At 42.4% G+C, this 24,721-nt stretch overlaps 1 protein-coding gene across 1 annotated transcript in view; it reads right to left on the reverse strand.

Moving 5' to 3' along the window:
• Positions 1-24,721, reverse strand: part of LOC141165457 (alpha-N-acetylneuraminide alpha-2,8-sialyltransferase-like) — a 525,828-nt gene that overhangs the window by 493,902 nt on the left and 7,205 nt on the right. Inside the window, exon 2 of the mRNA XM_073651054.1 lies at positions 16,315-16,395. Within this exon, the coding sequence (XP_073507155.1) occupies positions 16,315-16,395 (81 nt within the window). The remainder of the gene's footprint in view (positions 1-16,314; positions 16,396-24,721) is intronic.

A 24,721-nucleotide genomic window follows, 5' to 3' on the forward strand; every position in this document is an offset into this window, starting at 1 on the left:
GAGACTAATAGTAACAGGCAGCAGTGATACAGCAGAGATTAATAGTACAAGGCAGCAGTGATACAGAAGAGACTAATAGTAACAGGCAGCAGTGATACAGAAGAGACTAATAGTAACAGACAGCAGTGATACAGCAGAGATTAATAGTAACAGACAGCAGTGATACAGCAGAGACTAATAGTAACAGGCAGCAGTGATACAGCAGAGACTAATAGTAACAGGCAGCAGTGATACAGCAGAGATTAATAGTACAAGGCAGCAGTGATACAGAAGAGACTAATAGTAACAGGCAGCAGTGATACAGCAGAGACTAATAGTAACAGGCAGCAGTGATACAGCAGAGATTAATAGTACAAGGCAGCAGTGATACAGAAGAGACTAATAGTAACAGGCAGCAGTGATACAGAAGAGACTAATAGTACAAGGCAGCAGTGATACAGCAGAGACTAATAGTAACAGGCAGCAGTGATACAGCAGAGATTAATAGTAACAGACAGCAGTGATACAGCAGAGACTAATAGTAACAGACAGCAGTGATACAGCAGAGATTAATAGTAACAGGCAGCAGTGATACAGCAGAGATTAATAGTAACAGACAGCAATGATACAGCAGAGATTAATAGTAACAGACAGCAGTGATACAGCAGAGATTAATAGTAACAGACAGCAGTGATACAGCAGAGATTAATAGTAACAGGCAGCAGTGATACAGCAGAGATTAATAGTAACAGGCAGCAGTGATACAGAAGAGACTAATAGTAACAGGCAGCAGTGATACAGCAGAGATTAATAGTAACAGACAGCAGTGATACAGCAGAGACTAATAGTAACAGACAGCAGTGATACAGCAGAGACTAATAGTAACAGACAGCAGTGATACAGCAGAGATTAATAGTATCAGGCAGCAGTGATACAGCAGAGACTAATAGTAACAGGCAGCAGAGATACAGCAGAGACTAATAGTAACAGACAGCAGTGATACAGCAGAGATTAATAGTAACAGACAGCAGTGATACAGGAGAGACTAATAGTAACAGGCAGCAGTGATACAGCAGAGACTAATAGTAACAGGCAGCAGAGATACAGCAGAGATTAATAGTAACAGGCAGCAGTGATACAGCAGAGACTAATAGTAACAGGCAGCAGTGATACAGCAGAGATTAATAGTAACAGGCAGCAGTGATACTGCAGAGACTAATAGTAACAGGCAGCAGTGATACAGCAGAGATTAATAGTAACAGGCAGCAGTGATACAGCAGAGATTAATAGTAACAGACAGCAGTGATACAGCAGAGACTAATAGTAACAGGCAGCAGTGATACAGCAGAGACTAATAGTAACAGGCAGCAGTGATACAGCAGAGACTAATAGTAACAGACAGCAGTGATACAGCAGAGATTAATAGTAACAGGCAGCAGTGATACAGCAGAGATTAATAGTAACAGGCAGCAGTGATACAGCAGAGATTAATAGTAACAGGCAGCAGTGATACTGCAGAGATTAATAGTAACAGGCAGCAGTGATACAGCAGAGACTAATAGTAACAGGCAGCAGTGATACAGCAGAGACTAATAGTAACAGACAGCAGTGATACAGCAGAGATTAATAGTAACAGGCAGCAGTGATACAGCAGAGACTAATAGTAACAGGCAGCAGTGATACAGCAGAGACTAATAGTAACAGGCAGCAGTGATACAGCAGAGTCTAATAGTAACAGGCAGCAGTGATACAGCAGAGATTAATAGTAACAGGCAGCAGTGATACAGCAGAGATTAATAGTAACAGGCAGCAGTGATACAGCAGAGATTAATAGTAACAGGCAGCAGTGATACAGAAGAGACTAATAGTAACAGGCAGCAGTGATACAGCAGAGATTAATAGTAACAGGCAGCAGTGATACAGCAGAGACTAATAGTAACAGGCAGCAGTGATACAGCAGAGGCTAATAGTAACAGGCAGCAGTGATACAGCAGAGATTAATAGTAACAGGCAGCAGTGATACAGCAGAGATTAATAGTAACAGACAGCAGTGATACAGCAGAGATTAATAGTAACAGACAGCAGTGATACAGCAGAGACTAATAGTAACAGACAGCAGTGATACAGCAGAGACTAATAGTAACAGGCAGCAGTGATACAGCAGAGATTAATAGTAACAGACAGCAGTGATACAGCAGAGACTAATAGTAACAGACAGCAGTGATACAGCAGAGACTAATAGTAACAGGCAGCAGTGATACAGCAGAGACTAATAGTAACAGACAGCAGTGATACAGCAGAGACTAATAGTAACAGGCAGCAGTGATACAGCAGAGACTAATAGTAACAGACAGCAGTGATACAGCAGAGACTAATAGTAACAGGCAGCAGTGATAAAGCAGAGATTAATAGTAACAGACAGCAGTGATACAGCAGAGATTAATAGTAACAGACAGCAGTGATACAGCAGAGACTAATAGTAACAGGCAGCAGTGATACAGTAGAGACTAATAGTAACAGGCAGCAGTGATAAAGCAGAGATTAATAGTAACAGACAGCAGTGATACAGCAGAGACTAATAGTAACAGGCAGCAGTGATAAAGCAGAGATTAATAGTAACAGACAGCAGTGATACAGCAGAGATTAATAGTAACAGGCAGCAGTGATACAGCAGAGATTAATAGTTACAGGCAGCAGTGATACAGCAGAGATTAATAGTAGCAGGCAGCAGTGATACAGCAGAGACTAATAGTAACAGGCAGCAGTGATACATCAGAGACTAATAGTAACAGGCAGCAGTGATACAGCAGAGATTAATAGTAACAGGCAGCAATGATACAGCAGAGATTAATAGTAACAGGCAGCAGTGATACAGCAGAGACTAATAGTAACAGGCAGCAGTGATACAGCAGAGACTAATAGTAACAGGCAGCAGTGATACAGCAGAGACTAATAGTAACAGGCAGCAGTGATACAGCAGAGATTAATAGTAACAGACAGCAGTGATACAGCAGAGACTAATAGTAACAGACAGCAGTGATACAGCAGAGACTAATAGTAACAGGCAGCAGTGATACAGCAGAGACTAATAGTAACAGGCAGCAGTGATACAGCAGAGATTAATAGTAACAGGCAGCAGTGATACAGCAGAGATTAATAGTAACAGACAGCAGTGATACAGCAGAGATTAATAGTAACAGACAGAAGTGATACAGCAGAGACTAATAGTAACAGGCAGCAGTGATACAGCAGAGATTAATAGTAACACACAGCAGTGATACAGCAGAGACTAATAGTAACAGACAGCAGTGATACAGCAGAGACTAATAGTAACAGGCAGCAGTGATACAGCAGAGATTAATAGTAACACACAGCAGTGATACAGCAGAGACTAATAGTAACAGACAGCAGTGATACAGCAGAGATTAATAGTAACAGGCAGCAGTGATACATCAGAGACTAATAGTAACAGACAGCAGTGATACAGCAGAGATTAATAGTAACAGGCAGCAGTGATACAGCAGAGACTAATAGTAACAGGCAGCAGTGATACAGCAGAGACTAATAGTAACAGACAGCAGTGATACAGCAGAGACTAACAGTAACAGGCAGCAGTGATACAGCAGAGATTAATAGTAACAGGCAGCAGTGATACATCAGAGACTAATAGTAACAGACAGCAGTGATACAGCAGAGATTAATAGTAACAGGCAGCAGTGATACAGCAGAGACTAATAGTAACAGGCAGCAGTGATACAGCAGAGACTAATAGTAACAGACAGCAGTGATACAGCAGAGACTAACAGTAACAGACAGCAGTGATACAGCAGAGACTAATAGTAACAGGCAGCAGTGATACAGCAGAGACTAATAGTAACAGACAGCAGTGATACAGCAGAGATTAATAGTAACAGACAGCAGTGATACAGCAGAGACTAACAGTAACAGACAGCAGTGATACAGCAGAGATTAATAGTAACAGACAGCAGTGATACAGCAGAGACTAATAGTAACAGGCAGCAGTGATACAGCAGAGATTAATAGTAACAGGCAGCAGTGATACAGCAGAGATTAATAGTAACAGGCAGCAGTGATACAGCAGAGATTAATAGTAACAGGCAGCAGTGATACAGCAGAGACTAATAGTAACAGGCAGCAGTGATACAGCAGAGATTAATAGTAACAGGCAGCAGTGATACAGCAGAGATTAATAGTAACAGGCAGCAGTGATACAGCAGAGATTAATAGTAACAGGCAGCAGTGATACAGCAGAGATTAATAGTAACAGACAGCAGTGATACAGCAGAGAATAATAGTAACAGGCAGCAGTGATACAGCAGAGACTAACAGTAACAGACAGCAGTGATACAGCATAGATTAATAGTAACAGACAGCAGTGATACAGCAGAGAATAATAGTAACAGGCAGCAGTGATACAGCAGAGACTAATAGTAACAGGCAGCAGTGATACAGCAGAGAATAATAGTAACAGGCAGCAGTGATACAGCAGAGATTAATAGTAACAGACAGCAGTGATACAGCAGAGAATAATAGTAACAGGCAGCAGTGATACAGCAGAGACTAATAGTAACAGGCAGCAGTGATACAGCAGAGAATAATAGTAACAGGCAGCAGTGATACAGCAGAGACTAATAGTAACAGGCAGCAGTGATACAGCAGAGATTAATAGTAACAGGCAGCAGTGATACAGCAGAGAATAATAGTAACAGGCAGCAGTGATACAGCAGAGACTAATAGTAACAGGCAGCAGTGATACAGCAGAGATTAATAGTAACAGGCAGCAGTGATACAGCAGAGATTAATAGTAACAGGCAGCAGTGATACAGCAGAGATTAATAGTAACAGGCAGCAGTGATACAGCAGAGATTAATAGTAACAGGCAGCAGTGATACAGCAGAGATTAATAGTAACAGGCAGCAGTGATACAGCAGAGATTAATAGTAACAGGCAGCAGTGATACAGCAGAGATTAATAGTAAGAGGCAGCAGTGATACAGCAGAGATTAATAGTAACAGACAGCAGTGATACAGCAGAGACTAATAGTAACAGGCAGCAGTGATACAGCAGAGACTAATAGTAACAGGCAGCAGTGATACAGCAGAGACTAATAGTAACAGGCAGCAGTGATACAGCAGAGATTAATAGTAACAGACAGCAGTGATACAGCAGAGATTAATAGTAACAGTCAGCAGAGATACAGCAGAGATTAATAGTTACAGGCAGCAGTGATACAGCAGAGATTAATAGTAACAGACAGCAGTGATACAGCAGAGATTAATAGTAACAGACAGCAGTGATACAGCAGAGATTAATAGTAACAGACAGCAGAGATACAGCAGAGATTAATAGTTACAGGCAGCAGTGATACAGCAGAGATTAATAGTAAGAGGCAGCAGTGATACAGCAGAGATTAATAGTAACAGACAGCAGTGATACAGCAGAGATTAATAGTAACAGACAGCAGTGATACAGCAGAGATTAATAGTAACAGACAGCAGTGATACAGCAGAGACTAATAGTAACAGGCAGCAGTGATACAGCAGACACTAATAGTAACAGACAGCAGTGATACAGCAGAGATTAATAGTAACAGACAGCAGAGATACAGCAGAGATTAATAGTTACAGGCAGCAGTGATACAGCAGAGATTAATAGTAACAGACAGCAGTGATACAGCAGAGATTAATAGTAACAGGCAGCAGTGATACAGCAGAGATTAATAGTAAGAGGCAGCAGTGATACAGCAGAGATTAATAGTAACAGACAGCAGTGATACAGCAGAGATTAATAGTAACAGGCAGCAGTGATACAGCAGAGATTAATAGTAAGAGGCAGCAGTGATACAGCAGAGATTAATAGTAAGAGGCAGCAGTGATACAGCAGAGATTAATAGTAACAGGCAGCAGTGATACAGCAGAGATTAATAGTAACAGGCAGCAGTGATACAGCAGAGACTTTTAGTAATAGGCAGCAGTGATACAGCAGAGATTAATAGTAACAGGCAGTAGTGATACAGCAGAGACTATTAGTAATAGGCAGCAGTGATACAGCAGAGATTAATAGTAACAGGCAGCAGTGATACAGCAGAGACTATTAGTAATAGGCAGCAGTGATACAGCAGAGATTAATAGTAACAGGCAGCAGTGATACAGCAGAGATTAATAGTAACAGGCAGCAGTGATACAGCAGAGATTAATAGTAACAGACAGCAGTGATACAGCAGAGACTAATAGTAACAGGCAGCAGTGATACAGCAGAGACTATTAGTAATAGGCAGCAGTGATACAGCAGAGATTAATAGTAACAGGCAGCGGTGATACAGCAGAGATTAATAGTAACAGGCAGCAGTGATACAGCAGAGACTAATAGTAACAGGCAGCAGTGATACAGCAGATATTAATAGTAACAGGCAGCAGTGATACAGCAGAGATTAATAGTAACAGGCAGCAGTGATACAGCAGAGATTAATAGTAACAGGCAGCAGTGATACAGCAGAGACTAATAGTAACAGGCAGCAGTGATTCAGCAGAGACTAATAGTAACAGGCAGCAGTACTACAGCAGAGATTAATAGTAACAGGCAGCAGTGATACAGCAGAGATTAATAGTAACAGGCAGCAGTGATACAGCAGAGACTAATAGTAACAGGCAGCAGTGATACAGCAGAGATTAATAGTAACAGGCAGCGGTGATACTGCAGAGATTAATAGTAACAGGCAGCAGTGATACAGCAGAGATTAATAGTAACAGGCAGCGGTGATACATCAGAGATTAATAGTAACAGGCAGCAGTGATACAGCAGAGACTAATAGTAACAGGCAGCAGTGATACAGCAGAGACTATTAGTAATAGGCAGCAGTGATACAGCAGAGACTAATAGTAACAGGCAGCAGTGATACAGCAGAGATTAATAGTAACAGGCAGCAGTGATACAGCAGAGACTAATAGTAACAGGCAGCAGTGATACAGCAGAGACTAATAGTAACAGGCAGCAGTGATACAGCAGAAATTAATAGTAACAGGCAGCAGTGATACAGCAGAGATTAATAGTAACAGGCAGCAGTGATACAGCAGAGATTAATAGTAACAGGCAGCAGTGATACAGCAGAGATTAATAGTAACAGACAGCAGTGATACAGCAGAGATTAATAGTAACAGGCAGCAGTGATACAGCAGAGATTAATAGTAACAGGCAGCAGTGATACAGCAGAGATTAATAGTAACAGACAGCAGTGATACAGCAGAGATTAATAGTAACAGGCAGCAGTGATACAGCAGAGACTAATAGTAACAGGCAGCAGTGATACAGCAGAGATTAATAGTAACAGGCAGCAGTGATACAGCAGAGATTAATAGTAACAGACAGCAGTGATACAGCAGAGACTAATAGTAACAGGCAGCAGTGATACAGCAGAGATTAATAGTAACAGGCAGCAGTGATACAGCAGAGATTAATAGTAACAGACAGCAGTGATACAGCAGAGATTAATAGTAACAGACAGCAGTGATACAGCAGAGATTAATAGTAACAGGCAGCAGTGATACAGCAGAGATTAATAGTAACAGGCAGCAGTGATACAGCAGAGATTAATAGTAACAGACAGCAGTGATACAGCAGAGATTAATAGTAACAGACAGCAGTGATACAGCAGAGATTAATAGTAACAGGCAGCAGTGATACAGCAGAGATTAATAGTAACAGGCAGCAGTGATACAGCAGAGACTAATAGTAACAGGCAGCAGTGATACAGCAGAGACTATTAGTAATAGGCAGCAGTGATACAGCAGAGATTAATAGTAACAGGCAGCAGTGATACAGCAGAGATTAATAGTAACAGGCTGCAGTGATACACCAGAGATTAATAGTAACAGACAGCAGTGATACAGCAGAGATTAATAGTAACAGGCAGCAGTGATACAGCAGAGATTAATAGTAACAGACAGCAGTGATACAGCAGAGATTAATAGTAACAGGCAGCAGTGATACAGCAGAGATTAATAGTAACAGACAGCAGTGATACAGCAGAGATTAATAGTAACAGACAGCAGTGATACAGCAGAGATTAATAGTAACAGGCTGCAGTGATACACCAGAGATTAATAGTAACAGACAGCAGTGATACAGCAGAGATTAATAGTAACAGACAGCAGTGATACAGCAGAGATTAATAGTAACAGACAGCAGTGATACAGCAGAGACTAATAGTAACAGACAGCAGTGATACAGCAGAGACTAATAGTAACAGACAGCAGTGATACAGCAGAGATTAATAGTAACAGACAGCAGTGATACAGCAGAGATTAATAGTAACAGGCAGCAGTGATACAGCAGAGACTAATAGTAACAGACAGCAGTGATACAGCAGAGATTAATAGTAACAGGCAGCAGTGATACAGCAGAGATTAATAGTAACAGACAGCAGTGATACAGCAGAGATTAATAGTAACAGACAGCAGTGATACAGCAGAGATTAATAGTAACAGGCAGCAGTGATACAGCAGAGATTAATAGTAACAGGCAGCAGTGATACAGCAGAGACTAATAGTAACAGACAGCAGTGATACAGCAGAGATTAATAGTAACAGGCAGCAGTGATACAGCAGAGATTAATAGTAACAGACAGCAGTGATACAGCAGAGATTAATAGTAACAGACAGCAGTGATACAGCAGAGATTAATAGTAACAGGCAGCAGTGATACAGCAGAGATTAATAGTAACAGGCAGCAGTGATACAGCAGAGATTAATAGTAACAGACAGCAGTGATACAGCAGAGATTAATAGTAACAGAAAGCAGTGATACAGCAGAGATTAATAGTAACAGGCAGCAGTGATACAGCAGAGATTAATAGTAACAGGCAGCAGTGATACAGCAGAGACTAATAGTAACAAGCAGCAGTGATACAGCAGAGACTAATAGTAACAGGCTGCAGTGATACACCAGAGATTAATAGTAACAGACAGCAGTGATACAGCAGAGATTAATAGTAACAGGCAGCAGTGATACAGCAGAGATTAATAGTAACAGGCTGCAGTGATACACCAGAGATTAATAGTAACAGACAGCAGTGATACAGCAGAGATTAATAGTAACAGGCAGCAGTGATACAGCAGAGATTAATAGTAACAGGCTGCAGTGATACACCAGAGATTAATAGTAACAGGCAGCAGTGATACAGCAGAGATTAATAGTAACAGGCTGCAGTGATACACCAGAGATTAATAGTAACAGACAGCAGTGATACAGCAGAGATTAATAGTATCAGGCAGCAGTGATACAGCAGAGATTAATAGTAACAGGCAGCAGTGATACAGCAGAGACTAATAGTAAGAGGCAGCAGTGATACAGCAGAGATTAATAGTAACAGACAGCAGTGATACAGCAGAGATTAATAGTAACAGGCAGCAGTGATACAGCAGAGATTAATAGTAAGAGGCAGCAGTGATACAGCAGAGATTAATAGTAACAGGCAGCAGTGATACAGCAGAGATTAATAGTAACAGACAGCAGTGATACAGCAGAGATTAATAGTAACAGGCAGCAGTGATACAGCAGAGATTAATAGTAACAGGCAGCAGTGATACAGCAGAGACTAATAGTAACAGGCAGCGGTGATACAGCAGAGATTAATAGTAACAGGCAGCAGTGATACAGCAGAGATTAAGAGTAACAGGCAGCAGTGATACAGCAGAGATTAATAGTAACAGGCAGCAGTGATACAGCAGAGATTAATAGTAACAGGCAGCAGTGATACAGCAGAGATTAATAGTAACAGGCAGCAGTGATACAGCAGAGATTAAGAGTAACAGGCAGCAGTGATACAGCAGAGACTAATAGTAACAGGCAGCAGTGATACAGCAGAGATTAATAGTAACAGGCAGCATTGATACAGCAGAGATTAAGAGTAACAGGCAGCAGTGATACAGCAGAGATTAATAGTAACAGGCAGCAGTGATACAGCAGAGATTAAGAGTAACAGGCAGCAGTGATACAGCAGAGACTAATAGTAACAGGCAGCAGTGATACAGCAGAGATTAATAGTAACAGGCAGCAGTGATACAGCAGAGATTAAGAGTAACAGGCAGCAGTGATACAGCAGAGACTAATAGTAACAGGCAGCAGTGATACAGAAGAGATTAATAGTAACAGGCAGCAGTGATACAGCAGAGATTAATAGTAACAGGCAGCAGTGATACAGCAGAGACTAATAGTAACAGGCAGCAGTGATACAGCAGAGATTAATAGTAACAGGCAGCAGTGATACAGCAGAGATTAATAGTAACAGGCAGCAGTGATACAGCAGAGATTAATAGTAACAGGCAGCAGTGATACAGCAGAGACTAATAGTAACAGGCAGCAGTGATACAGAAGAGATTAATAGTAACAGGCAGCAGTGATACAGCAGAGATTAATAGTAACAGACAGCAGTGATACAGCAGAAATTAATAGTAACAGGCAGCAGTGATACAGCAGAGATTAATAGTAACAGGCAGCAGTGATACAGCAGAGATTAATAGTAACAGGCAGCAGTGATACAGCAGAGATTAATAGTAACAGGCAGCAGTGATACAGCAGAGATTAATAGTAACAGACAGCAGTGATACAGCAGAGATTAATAGTAACAGGCAGCAGTGATACAGCAGAGACTAATAGTAACAGGCAGCAGTGATACAGCAGAGACTAATAGTAACAGGCAGCAGTGATACAGCAGAGATTAATAGTAACAGGCAGCAGTGATACAGCAGAGACTAATAGTAACAGGCAGCAGTGATACAGCAGAGATTAATAGTAACAGACAGCAGTGATACAGCAGAGACTAATAGTAACAGGCAGCAGTGATACAGCAGAGAATAATAGTAACAGACCGCAGTGATACAGCAGAGACTAATAGTAACAGGCAGCAGTGATACAGCAGAGATTAATAGTAACAGGCAGCAGTGATACAGCAGAGATTAATAGTAACAGACAGCGGTGATACAGCAGAGATTAATAGTAATAGGCAGCAGTGATACAGCAGAGAGTAATAGTAACAGGCAGCAGTGATACAGCAGAGACTAATAGTAACAGACAGCAGTGATACAGCAGAGAATAATAGTAACAGACAGCAGTGATACAGCAGAGACTAATAGTAACAGGCAGCAGTGATACAGCAGAGATTAATAGTAACAGGCAGCAGTGATACAGCAGAGATTAATAGTAACAGACAGCAGTGATACAGCAGAGATTAATAGTAACAGGCAGCGGTGATACAGCAGAGATTAATAGTAACAGGCAGCAGTGATACAGCAGAGATTAATAGTAACAGGCAGCGGTGATACAGCAGAGATTAATAGTAACAGGCAGCGGTGATACAGCAGAGATTAATAGTAACAGGCAGCAGTGATACAGCAGAGATTAATAGTAACAGGCAGCAGTGATACAGCAGAGATTAATAGTAACAGGCAGCAGTGATACAGCAGAGATTAATAGTAACAGGCAGCGGTGATACAGCAGAGATTAATAGTAACAGGCAGCAGTGATACAGCAGAGATTAAGAGTAACAGACAGCAGTGATACAGCAGAGATTAATAGTAACAGACAGCAGTGATACAGCAGAGATTAATAGTAACAGACAGCAGTGATACAGCAGAGATTAATAGTAACAGGCAGCAGTGATACAGCAGAGATTAATAGTAACAGGCAGCGGTGATACAGCAGAGATTAATAGTAACAGGCAGCGGTGATACAGCAGAGATTAATAGTAACAGGCAGCAGTGATACATCAGAGATTAATAGTAACAGGCAGCAGTGATACAGCAGAGACTAATAGTAACAGACAGCAGTGATACAGCAGAGACTAATAGTAACAGGCAGCAGTGATACAGCAGAGATTAATAGTAACAGGCAGCGGTGATGCAGCAGAGATTAATAGTAACAGGCAGCAGTGATACATCAGAGATTAATAGTAACAGGCAGCAGTGATACAGCAGAGATTAAGAGTAACAGGCAGCAGTGATACAGCAGAGATTAATAGTAACAGGCAGCAGTGATACAGCAGAGATTAATAGTAACAGGCAGCAGTGATACAGCAGAGATTAATAGTAACAGACAGCAGTGATACAGCAGAGATTAAGAGTAACAGGCAGCAGTGATACAGCAGAGATTAAGAGTAACAGGCAGCAGTGATACAGCAGAGACTAATAGTAACAGGCAGCAGTGATACAGCAGAGATTAATAGTAACAGGCAGCATTGATACAGCAGAGATTAAGAGTAACAGGCAGCAGTGATACAGCAGAGATTAATAGTAACAGGCAGCAGTGATACAGCAGAGATTAAGAGTAACAGGCAGCAGTGATACAGCAGAGACTAATAGTAACAGGCAGCAGTGATACAGCAGAGATTAAAAGTAACAGGCAGCAGTGATACAGCAGAGATTAAGAGTAACAGGCAGCAGTGATACAGCAGAGACTAATAGTAACAGGCAGCAGTGATACAGAAGAGATTAATAGTAACAGGCAGCAGTGATACAGCAGAGATTAATAGTAACAGGCAGCAGTGATACAGCAGAGACTAATAGTAACAGGCAGCAGTGATACAGCAGAGATTAATAGTAACAGGCAGCAGTGATACAGCAGAGATTAATAGTAACAGGCAGCAGTGATACAGCAGAGACTAATAGTAACAGGCAGCAGTGATACAGCAGAGATTAATAGTAACAGGCAGCAGTGATACAGCAGAGATTAATAGTAACAGGCAGCAGTGATACAGCAGAGACTAATAGTAACAGGCAGCAGTGATACAGAAGAGATTAATAGTAACAGGCAGCAGTGATACAGCAGAGATTAATAGTAACAGACAGCAGTGATACAGCAGAAATTAATAGTAACAGGCAGCAGTGATACAGCAGAGATTAATAGTAACAGGCAGCAGTGATACAGCAGAGATTAATAGTAACAGGCAGCAGTGATACAGCAGAGATTAATAGTAACAGGCAGCAGTGATACAGCAGAGATTAATAGTAACAGACAGCAGTGATACAGCAGAGATTAATAGTAACAGGCAGCAGTGATACAGCAGAGACTAATAGTAACAGGCAGCAGTGATACAGCAGAGATTAATAGTAACAGGCAGCAGTGATACAGCAGAGACTAATAGTAACAGGCAGCAGTGATACAGCAGAGACTAATAGTAACAGGCAGCAGTGATACAGCAGAGATTAATAGTAACAGACAGCAGTGATACAGCAGAGACTAATAGTAACAGGCAGCAGTGATACAGCAGAGAATAATAGTAACAGACCGCAGTGATACAGCAGAGACTAATAGTAACAGGCAGCAGTGATACAGCAGAGATTAATAGTAACAGGCAGCAGTGATACAGCAGAGATTAATAGTAACAGACAGCGGTGATACAGCAGAGATTAATAGTAATAGGCAGCAGTGATACAGCAGAGAGTAATAGTAACAGGCAGCAGTGATACAGCAGAGACTAATAGTAACAGACAGCAGTGATACAGCAGAGAATAATAGTAACAGACAGCAGTGATACAGCAGAGACTAATAGTAACAGGCAGCAGTGATACAGCAGAGATTAATAGTAACAGGCAGCAGTGATACAGCAGAGATTAATAGTAACAGACAGCAGTGATACAGCAGAGATTAATAGTAACAGGCAGCGGTGATACAGCAGAGATTAATAGTAACAGGCAGCAGTGATACAGCAGAGATTAATAGTAACAGGCAGCGGTGATACAGCAGAGATTAATAGTAACAGGCAGCGGTGATACAGCAGAGATTAATAGTAACAGGCAGCAGTGATACAGCAGAGATTAATAGTAACAGGCAGCAGTGATACAGCAGAGATTAATAGTAACAGGCAGCAGTGATACAGCAGAGATTAATAGTAACAGGCAGCGGTGATACAGCAGAGATTAATAGTAACAGGCAGCAGTGATACAGCAGAGATTAAGAGTAACAGACAGCAGTGATACAGCAGAGATTAATAGTAACAGACAGCAGTGATACAGCAGAGATTAATAGTAACAGACAGCAGTGATACAGCAGAGATTAATAGTAACAGGCAGCGGTGATACAGCAGAGATTAATAGTAACAGGCAGCAGTGATACAGCAGAGATTAATAGTAACAGGCAGCAGTGATACAGCAGAGATTAATAGTAACAGGCAGCGGTGATACAGCAGAGATTAATAGTAACAGGCAGCAGTGATACAGCAGAGATTAAGAGTAACAGACAGCAGTGATACAGCAGAGATTAATAGTAACAGACAGCAGTGATACAGCAGAGATTAAGAGTAACAGACAGCAGTGATACAGCAGAGATTAATAGTAACAGACAGCAGTGATACAGCAGAGATTAATAGTAACAGGCAGCAGTGATACAGCAGAGATTAATAGTAACAGGCAGCAGTGATACAGCAGAGATTAATAGTAACAGACAGCAGTGATACAGCAGAGATTAATAGTAACAGGCAGCAGTGATACAGCAGAGATTAATAGTAACAGGCAGCGGTGATACAGCAGAGATTAATAGTAACAGGCAGCGGTGATACAGCAGAGATTAATAGTAACAGGCAGCAGTGATACATCAGAGATTAATAGTAACAGGCAGCAGTGATACAGCAGAGACTAATAGTAACAGACAGCAGTGATACAGCAGAGACTAATAGTAACAGGCAGCAGTGATACAGCAGAGATTAATAGTAACAGGCAGCGGTGATGCAGCAGAGATTAATAGTAACAGGCAGCAGTGATACATCAGAGATTAATAGTAACAGGCAGCAGTGATACAGCAGAGATTAATAGTAACAGGCAGCAGTGATACAGCAGAGATTAATAGTAACAGGCAGCGGTGATACAGCAGAGATTAATAGTAACAGGCAGCAGTGATACAGCAGAGATTAATAGTAACAAGCAGCAGTGATACAGCAGAGATTAATAGTAACAGACAGCAGTGATACAGCAGAGATTAATAGTAACAGACAGCAGTGATACAGCAGAGACTAATAGTAACAGGCAGCAGTGATACAGCAGAGACTAATAGTAACAGGCAGCAGTGATACATCAGAGACTAATAGTAACAGGCAGCAGTGATACAGCAGAGATTAATAGTAACAGGCAGCAGTGATACAGCAGAGACTAATAGTAACAGGCAGCAGTGATACAGCAGAGATTAATAGTAACAGGCAGCAGTGATACAGCATAGACTAATAGTAACAAGCAGCAGTGATACAGCAGAGATTAATAGTAACAGGCAGCAGTGATACAGCAGAGATTAATAGTAACAGACAGCAGTGATACATCAGAGATTAATAGTAACAGACAGCAGTGATACAGCAGAGACTAATAGTAACAGACAGCAGTGATACAGCAGAGACTAATAGTAACAGGCTGCAGTGATACAGCAGAGATTAATAGTAACAGACAGCAGTGATACAGCAGAGATTAATAGTAACAGACAGCAGTGATACAGCAGAGACTAATAGTAACAGACAGCAGTGATACAGCAGAGACTAATAGTAACAGGCAGCAGTGATACAGCAGAGACTAATAGTAACAGGCAGCAGTGATACAGCAGAGATTAATAGTAACAGGCAGCAGTGATACAGCAGAGATTAATAGTAACAGGCAGCAGTGATACAGCAGAGAATAATAGTAACAGACCGCAGTGATACAGCAGAGATTAATAGTAACAGACAGCGGTGATACAGCAGAGACTAATAGTAACAGAGAGCAGTGATACAGCAGAGACTAATAGTAACAGGCAGCAGTGATACAGCAGAGACTAATAGTAACAGGCAGCAGTGATACAGCAGAGATTAATAGTAACAGACAGCAGTGATACAGCAGAGAATAATAGTAACAGACAGCAGTGATACAGCAGAGAATAATAGTAACAGACAGCAGTGATACAGCGGAGAATAATAGTAACAGGCAGCAGTGATACAGCAGAGATTAATAGTAACAGGCAGCAGTGATACAGCAGAGACTAATAGTAACAGACAGCAGTGATACAGCAGAGAATAATAGTAACAGGCAGCTGCCACGAGAGGTGGTGAGTTCCCCTTCAATGGACGTCTTCAAACAGAGGCTGGACAGACATCTGTCTGAGATGATTTAGTGAATCCTGCTTTGAGCCGGGGGTTGGACCAGATGACCCAGGAGGTCCCTTCCAACTCTACCATTCTATGATTCTATAAGTAGGGAGAGGTGGGCTTAAAACTCATGAATTCCCATCAGAAAGGACCATAGCATAAGAAGAAAGTCCTGTAGGGATTTTTGCCTTTATTGCTGTTGGGAATCTCCAGTCGTTACTCACGTCTTTATTGTAGAATTTAATATGAGAGATTTCAGACGCAGACACTCGGCTTCCGGCAGCTCCAGGTACCTCTTCCTTGGCCTGTTAGCGAGAAGCAGAATCTTGGTTAGGTTGTAAGCCCACTGGGTCTACAATGTAATGCACTGACTGCCTGGGTATTTCACAGGGAATTTGCCATGGTTCTGTCTAATATAGGAAAGGAATGGAGGTCCTAAGATAGATTTATCTGATTTCTTTCATTTGTATCAAAAGGACAAGTAAAAAAGGTTCCATTTATCATAAGGGCTTTTGTATCAATTGGAATTTGATTTTGAATGTTCCCAGAATTTAAACAAAACATAACAGATTCTGAAGATCCTATACCAGCAGTGTGGCTCAGGGTAGAGAAAGAGTTAATGGTTCAATCCAGTGTGGTCTAGGGTAGTAAAAAGTTAATTGATCACATTCCTGGTCTAGGCTAGTCAAACGGTTAATGATTACCTCCCTGGTGGTCTAGGGTTGTAGAAAAGTTAGCATATAACATCACTGGTGGTCTGTGGTAGTAAAAATGTTTATGATAATCTTCCTGGTGGTCTTGGATAGTAAAATGTTTTATTCATGCATCTCTTGGGGTCTATAGTAGTAAAATATTCCATTATAATATCCATGGTGATCTAGGGTAGTAAAAAGGTGGAAGACAAAATCTCTGGTGATCTGGGTTAGTAAAAAGAGGAATGACGACAATCCTCAAGGACTAGGATAGTACAAAAGTTAATGATGATATCCCTATGGTCTAGGGCAGTGAAAATGCTAATGACAGCTCCCTGTTGGTTTAGGGCAATGGACCCAACTCAAGTCCTCAAGAGCTACCAAAACGCTCATTCATCAGGGAAACTGATCTTTTGTGCAGCTCAAACAATCATCTCGATCAATGGTGCAGCTTCCTGAATTTGTGAGACTCAATGATGAAAGAAGCATCTCGGAGTCTAGTCGGTATGCCACCGCAGTTATGCCAATCACACACATGTGGTCACGTGACTAATACATTACTGGTGGTCTAGAGTAGTAAAATGGTTAATGATAACTGCCCTTGTGGACAATTGGCTAAAAAAAGTTTGATGATACATTCCCCCCTGGGGGTCTAGAGCAGTAAAATTTTAGTGTTACCCTCCATGGTGGTGCTGCAATATCCAGGGACTACTAGAGAATATGCAAGAAAGATGGACCTGTACTGACCAGTAGATGGAGACAAAATCTCCCTGTAGTGCTCAGTAAAGAACCCAGGAACTTTCCTTCAGGAATTTTTGAGGGAAGATTTTGTAAGGTGCATAGGTTAAAGTATGAGTCCTAGGGAAGAGAGAGAGAAAAAGAGAAGAGCTGGAGGAATCACTGTGACTGGTGGAGACAGCAGGCCACCCCCACTGGACCACCCCCGCAGTGTCAGAGAGTTGGAGACAGACCGTGACTGATTCTAGGAGGCCGAGTGACCCGGTACAGAAAGAGCCTGAACAGGACAGCAGGAATTCATCAAAGCCTTCTCCATAAAGAGCACATGCAAGGAAGGGGAAAAATGAAATCTCATCAGCTCACCAGTGATGGAGGAATGACAGCAATCAAGTGGGGAAAGGAAGAGGACTGAGTCTTCCAGATACTGAAGAGACATTTAACCTGTGCTCCTATCCTGGCATATGTTGATTTCACAAAGCCTTTTGCTCTATATACCGATGGCAGCTTGAAGGGGCTGGGTGGCAAACTGACCCAAATTCAAGATAGGCAGGAGCGAGTGATTGTCTACTCCAGTCAGACACTGCGGGATGGAGAGAAAAATCCAGACAATTCCAGTTACTTCAAGCTGGAGATGTTGGCAGCATTGTGGCCAGTCACTGAGAAATTCGCTGACCTCCTTATGGGTGCTCAATTCATTTTTTGGATTGACAAAAATCCCCCAGCACACTTACATACTGCCAATCTAGACGCACTGGAGCAGCGTTGGGCTAAAATGCTGTATCTCACAACCCTGTTGAGTCTTCCAACAGCCCTACAAAGGAAGAATTAGAAGAAACCTAACTTCAAATTTCAAGATGAGGAGACCATCCAAGATTACCATGACTTGGGGACTGCCACTGTTCAACAAGGAGAGCCAGAAACTAACTCGGGGGTGGAGTGTCCACTGAGGAATGGCACAACAGAGTCAGGATGCTGAAGAAGAGCAGAAAATGGATACTAAGTGGGCACTACCCTGGCCCCAGAAGACGAGAGCAGTTATGCTCAGTTGAGAAAAAATTGCTTCAACAGAATTTTTAAAAAAATTAACCTCATGAAATCGGCCTGGACAGAAATGATGGTTCTTCTTAACTTAATATTTTTTTGCACAACCTTTTGAGGAAATCACTGCAATCAAATGATTCCTGTAACTGTCAATGAGACTTCTGCACCTCTCGACAGGTATTTTGGCGACTCCTCATGAGCAAACTACTCCAGTTGTCTCGTGTGTGAAGGTTGCCTTTTCCAGACGCCATGTTTCAGCTCTTTCCAAAGATGCTCAATAGGATTTAGGTCAGGGCTCATAGAAGACCACTTCAGAATAGTCCAATGTTTTCCTGTTAGCCATTCTTGGGTGTTTTTAGCTGGGTCATTATCCTGTTGCAAGACCCATGACCTGCAACTGAGACCAAGCTGTCTGACACTGGGCAGCACATTTCTCTCTAGAATCCCTTGATAGTCTTGAGATTTCATTGTACCCTGCACAGATTCAAGACACCCTGTGCCAGATTCAGCAAAGCAGCGCCAGAACATAACAGAGCCTCCTCCATGTTTCACAGTAGGGACAGTGTTCTATTTTTGATATGCTTCATTTTTCCGTCTGTGAACATAGAGCCGATGTGCCTTGCCAAAACTTCAATTTTTGTCTCATCTGTCCATAGGACGTTCTCCCAGATGCTTTGTGGCTTGTCAACATGTAGTTTGGCAAATTCCAGTCTGGCTTTTTTATGATTTTTTTTCAACAATGATGTTCTCCTTGGTCGTCTCCCATGAAGTCCACTTTGGATCAAACAATGATGGATGGTGCGATCTGACACTGATGATCCTTCAGCTTGAAGTTCACCTTTAATCTCTTTCGAAGTTTTCCTGGCCTCTTTTGTTACCATTTGTATTATCCGTCTCTTTGATTTGTCATCAATCTTCCTCCTGCGGCCACGTCCAGGGAGGTTGGCCACAGTCCCATGGATCTTAAATTTCAGAATAATATGTGCAACTGTAGTCACAGGAACATAAAGCTGCTTGGAGATGGTCTTATAAACTTTACCTGTAACATGCTTGTCTATAATTTTCTTTCTAATCTCCTGAGACATCTCTTTCCTTTGCTTCCTCTGGTCCATGTTGAGTGTGGTACACACCATGTCACCAAACAGCACCATGAGTATCTATAGCCCTATATACAGGCCCACTGACTGATTACAAGATTGTAGACACCTGTGATGCTAATTACTGGACACAACTGGATTTAACATGTCCCTTTTGTCACATTACTTTAAGGTGTCCCATCATTTCTGTCCAGGCCGATTTCATGAGTTTAATTTTTTTCAAAATTCTGTGGAAGCAGAAAAGCAATGTCTGACCTTCATTTGTTCATTTTCATAGATTTTTAATTTATTATTTCTTTTGTCAGATTCAAGTTATTTCTGTGACCATTGTGGGTTTTTCTTTCATTAAACGTATGCAGTACAGACCAAAAGTTTGGACACACCTTCTCATTTCAAGATTTTTCTGTATTTTCATGACTATGAAAATTGTACATTCACACTGAAGGCATCAAAACTATGAATTACCACATGTGGAATTATATACTTAACAAAAAAGTGTGAAACAACTGAAAATATGTCTTATATTCTAGGTTCTTCAAAGTAGCCACCTTTTGCTTTGATGACTGGTTTGCACACTCTTGGCATTCTCTTGATGAGCTTCAAGAGGTAGTCACCGGAAATGGTTTTCACTTCACAGGTGTGCCCTGTCAGGTTTAATAAGTGGGATTTCTTGCCTTATAAATGGGGTTGGGACCATCAGTTGTGTTGTGCAGAAGTCTGGTGGATACACAGCTGATAGTCCTACTGAATAGACTGTTAGAATTTGTATTATGGCAAGAAAAAAGCAGCTAAGTAGAGAAAAATGAGTGGCCATCATTACTTTAAGAAATGAAGGTCAGTCAGTCCAAAAAATTGGGAAAACTTTTTTAAAGTGTCCCCAAGTGCAGTTGCAAAAACCATCAAGCGCTACAAAGAAACTGGCTCACATGAGGACTGCCCCAGGAACGGAAGACCAAGAGTCACCTCTGCTTCTGAGGATAAGTTTATCCGAGTCACCAGCCTCAGAAATCGCAGGTTAACAGCAGCTCAGATTAGAGACCAGGTCAATGACACACAGAGTTCTAGCAGCAGACACATCTCTACAACAACTGTTAAGAGGAGACTTTGTGCAGCAGGCCTTCATGGTAAAATAGCTGCTAGGAAACCACAGCTAAGGACAGGCAACAAGCAGAAGAGACTTGTTTGGGCTAAAGAACACAAGGAATGGACATTAGACCAGTGGAAATCTGTGCTTTGGTCTGATGAGTCCAAATTTGAGATCTTTGGTTCCAACCACCGTGTCTTTGTGCGACGCAGAAAAGGTGAAAGGATGGACTCTACATGCCTGGTTCCCACCGTGAAGCATGGAGGAGGAGGTATGATGGTGTGGGGGGGCTTTGCTGGTGACACTGTTGGGGATTTATTCAAAATTGAAGGCATACTGAACCAGCATGGCTACCACAGCATCTTGCAGCGGCATGCTATTCCATCCGGTTTGCGTTTAGTTGGACCATCATTTATTTTTCAACAGGACAATGACCCCAAACACCTCCAGGCTGTGTAAGGGCTATGTCACCAAGAAGGAGAGTTATGGGGGGCTACGCCAGATGACCTGGCCTCCACAGTCACCAGACCTGAACCCAATCGAGATGGTTTGGGGTGAGTTGGACGGCAGAGTGAAGGCAAAAGGGCCAACAAGTGCTAAGCATCTCTGGGAACTCCTTCAAGATTGTTGGAAGACCATTTCCGGTGACTACCTCTTGAAGCTCATCAAGAGAGTGCCAAGAGTGTGCAAAGCAGTCATCAAAGCAAAAGGTGGCTACTGTGAAGACCCTAGAATATAAGACATATTTTCAGTTGCTTCACACTTTTTTGTTAAGTATATAATTCCACATGTGGTAATTCATAGTTTTGATGCCTTTAGTGTGAATGTACAATTTTCATAGTTATGAAAATGCAGAAAAATCTTGAAATGAGAAGGTGTGTCCAAACTTTTGGTCTGTACTGTATATATATATATCATTTTTTTATTATTATTATTATTATTTAAAAAATTTGTTTACAACTGTTTTTTTTACTTTTTACTTTTTTACTTAGTCCCACTATGGGACTTTCACTTTCTGCAGTCTGATCACAGTTATATGGTAATGCGATGCAGGATCACTGCTTTATCTCATAACTGCCAGTTCTGCACTGACACAAGTTAGTTTGATCAAGCACTGCATATGATCAGACTAACTTGCTGGTGCCTGCTGACCCGGATGTCGTCATGACAACATTGGGTCACCATGGCAATGATGGGGACCCTACGATGACATTGCGGGGTCTCCGATCAAAGAGAAGAGGGGCTTTTCTCCTTCTGCTCGCTCACAAAATGCTGCAACTGCAGCGATTGCAGCATTTAGGGGGTTAAAGTGCTAGGAGCGGTGCGAGCACTGAGTGCCAGGTGTCAGCTGTCTGAATCAGCTGACACCCGGCTGTGATCGCCAGGTCGTAATAACACGTACCTGGTCCATTAGGCCCAGGACACAGGGGCGTAATATTACGCACAATTTCAGAAAGGGTTAAACTCCGAAAAACTGTTTTGCCTGCTGCAGGTGACCAATTTTTTTTTCTATTAAAAAAAAACTTGGTTTTCAGAGACTTAGTAATTACAAAATGCCTAAGGTGTGCAGTAAGGGACTGGGAAGTGGAAGTGCTAATGATGGTGCACGCAGACGCCGATGACATGATGTGACTACGCCTGTTGCTGGAGCACACGCCAATCCACGACACTTAGATTCCTGTCCCACTTTTCACCTCTCCATGACACTGGTGCAGATGCCTCCTGCCCTGCACCTGTCCTTGAACATTCTGAGGTACCATAATAAGGCACTTCCAAAAACTTGTCCCAGCTCAGCGTTCAGCTGTCCCTACCCCAGGCCTTTAAATGAAAACAAAAGTTCCCAGCCACCCACCCACAGGTCCCAAAAGCTAAACATTCACATTTCCAGGCTGATTTCCATGAAAATGTTACCGTATAGGCTTGGAGACTCAAAAGATTTCTGCCGACTCTTGGCTTCAGCCGTCCCTTGGTACTCGGTCCCCAGACACCACTATTTCTCCCGGTGTGGCATCTCCACCTTGTACAAGCACGTGTCGAGGAACATCACCCATGCCCTTGCCAACACTTTACTGGGATTATCCACTTAACATGTGGACAAGCGCTTGTGGCCAGAGACGCTACATTTTCCTGACGGCACACTGGGTAAACATTGTGGATGCCGGGGCTGAGTCCCACCCTAGCACGGCACATTTGCGTCCTACGCCGAGTATTGATGGCCCTACTTCTTTCAGGGTTTCCTCCACCTCCTACACCATTTCCTGCATTCCCTCCTGTTCCTCCTCATCCTCCATCTCCAATGTGCTATCTCAGAGCATGTTGTCCACATTAGCTGGAAGCTCTGCATCTCTGCCTCAGCGACAACAGTCTCTACTGAAGACAATTTGTCTAGGAGACAAACCGCACACGGTGGCAGAGTTATTGAAAGAAATAACAGACCAGACAGATCTGTGGCTCTTGCTGCTGAACCTACAACCAGGTATGTCCGTGTTCTGTGTGTTAATGGCTGTCACCTGGTGGCGGCTGTGAAGCTTGGCAAGCTCACACACATAATATGCTTGGCCCACATGCTAAACTTGGTGGTTCAGCAGTTTCTGAAAACATACCCAGATTTCTTGTCAAGTTACACTGTATCAGCACCAATTTCCGCAAGTCGGCTACAGCTGCCGCCGCTATGGAGGTGCTGCGGTAGCGCGTGCAAGTGCCAGCTCACTGACTGGTGTACAATGTGACCACGTGCTGGAACTTCACACTCCACATGCTGGCAAGGCTTTGTGAGCAGCAGAGGCCAGTTGTCAAATACCAGCTCCAACACGCCCGTCGGAATTCTGGCTAGTCTCCACACAAGTGAAGAGTGGGCATGGATGTCTGACATTTGTGCGGTTCTCCAAAACATTGAGGACTCCACAAAAATGATGAGTGTTGATGCTCACAATTAAAGCTGAAGCATTGCATGCGGACCAGGGTGAGATGGAGGAAGTCATGAGACAGGGAGATGCTACCCAGCCTCATCTCATCTGCTCAGTGCAGATTGGGTAACAATGAGAAGTTGGAGGAGGAAGAACAAGAGCTGGTTGCTAGCGCAAAAGAGTCTAGTACCCACACAAGTTTCATCTCGTCTCTCTTAGTTATATGGGCTGAGGAGAGGAATGAGGAGGAAGAGATGGAGGAGGAGATGGAGAGTAGTAGTCAAGGTGGAGACTGGGAAGTGTTGGTTATAAAGAGCTTGTCACATACTTTATCTACCATTGCCTTTCCCATGACCCTCCCCTTACATATGGCCAAAAAAAGTACTTGTTGTTCACCCTACTAAACCCATGGTAAAAAAAAAAGTGTTGCTCTACCAGAAGGCCATTGTGGAAAACATGTTGAAAAAAATTCCCATCAGACAACGCTAGTGGCAGGGGGCAAGCTTCCTTGGCCAACCAAGGAGGAGAGGCGAAGAAGACACACACCAGGTAAAGCAGAGGAAGTGGTACACCGTAAAAGGCCTGGGCCATTTTCATGACACCCTCCCAGCATCCAGGCCTTGATGACTGGGTATTTTTGACAAGGAGGGAAATGTTTTTAAAGATGGTGAAGCAATATCTAACCAACAAACCAGAGTACTCCCTAATTCCTCGGCGACTTTCAGCTATTGGGTCTCAAGGCTGGACACTTGGCATGAGCTGTGCCTTGGAGGTGTTGTGCTGCCCTGCCACTAGCCTCTTATCTGAGCTGTTTTTGGTGCCTCTGGGGTGGTCATAACAGACAGGCGCTTTCACCAGAAAATGCTGACAGGCTCATTCTGATAACAATGAGAAAAGCTGGATAAGCCCCGACTTTTCCACACCACCAGATGACGGCAGACATATAGTGTTTTTAATCATCAATATGTGAATGAGGCCTGCCACTGGGGAGCTGTTCAAACTTGTAAGTTCAGGCTTATTGCAGAATGGTTACTGACACAGAGACTCAGGCTGATAGGTTGTAGCAATCCAGA

Source organism: Phyllobates terribilis, unplaced genomic scaffold (assembly GCF_046119375.1).
Source record: "Phyllobates terribilis strain yellow unplaced genomic scaffold, ASM4611937v1 Scaffold_11__3_contigs__length_659146591, whole genome shotgun sequence".
In the NCBI taxonomy this organism is placed as follows: domain Eukaryota; kingdom Metazoa; phylum Chordata; class Amphibia; order Anura; family Dendrobatidae; genus Phyllobates; species Phyllobates terribilis.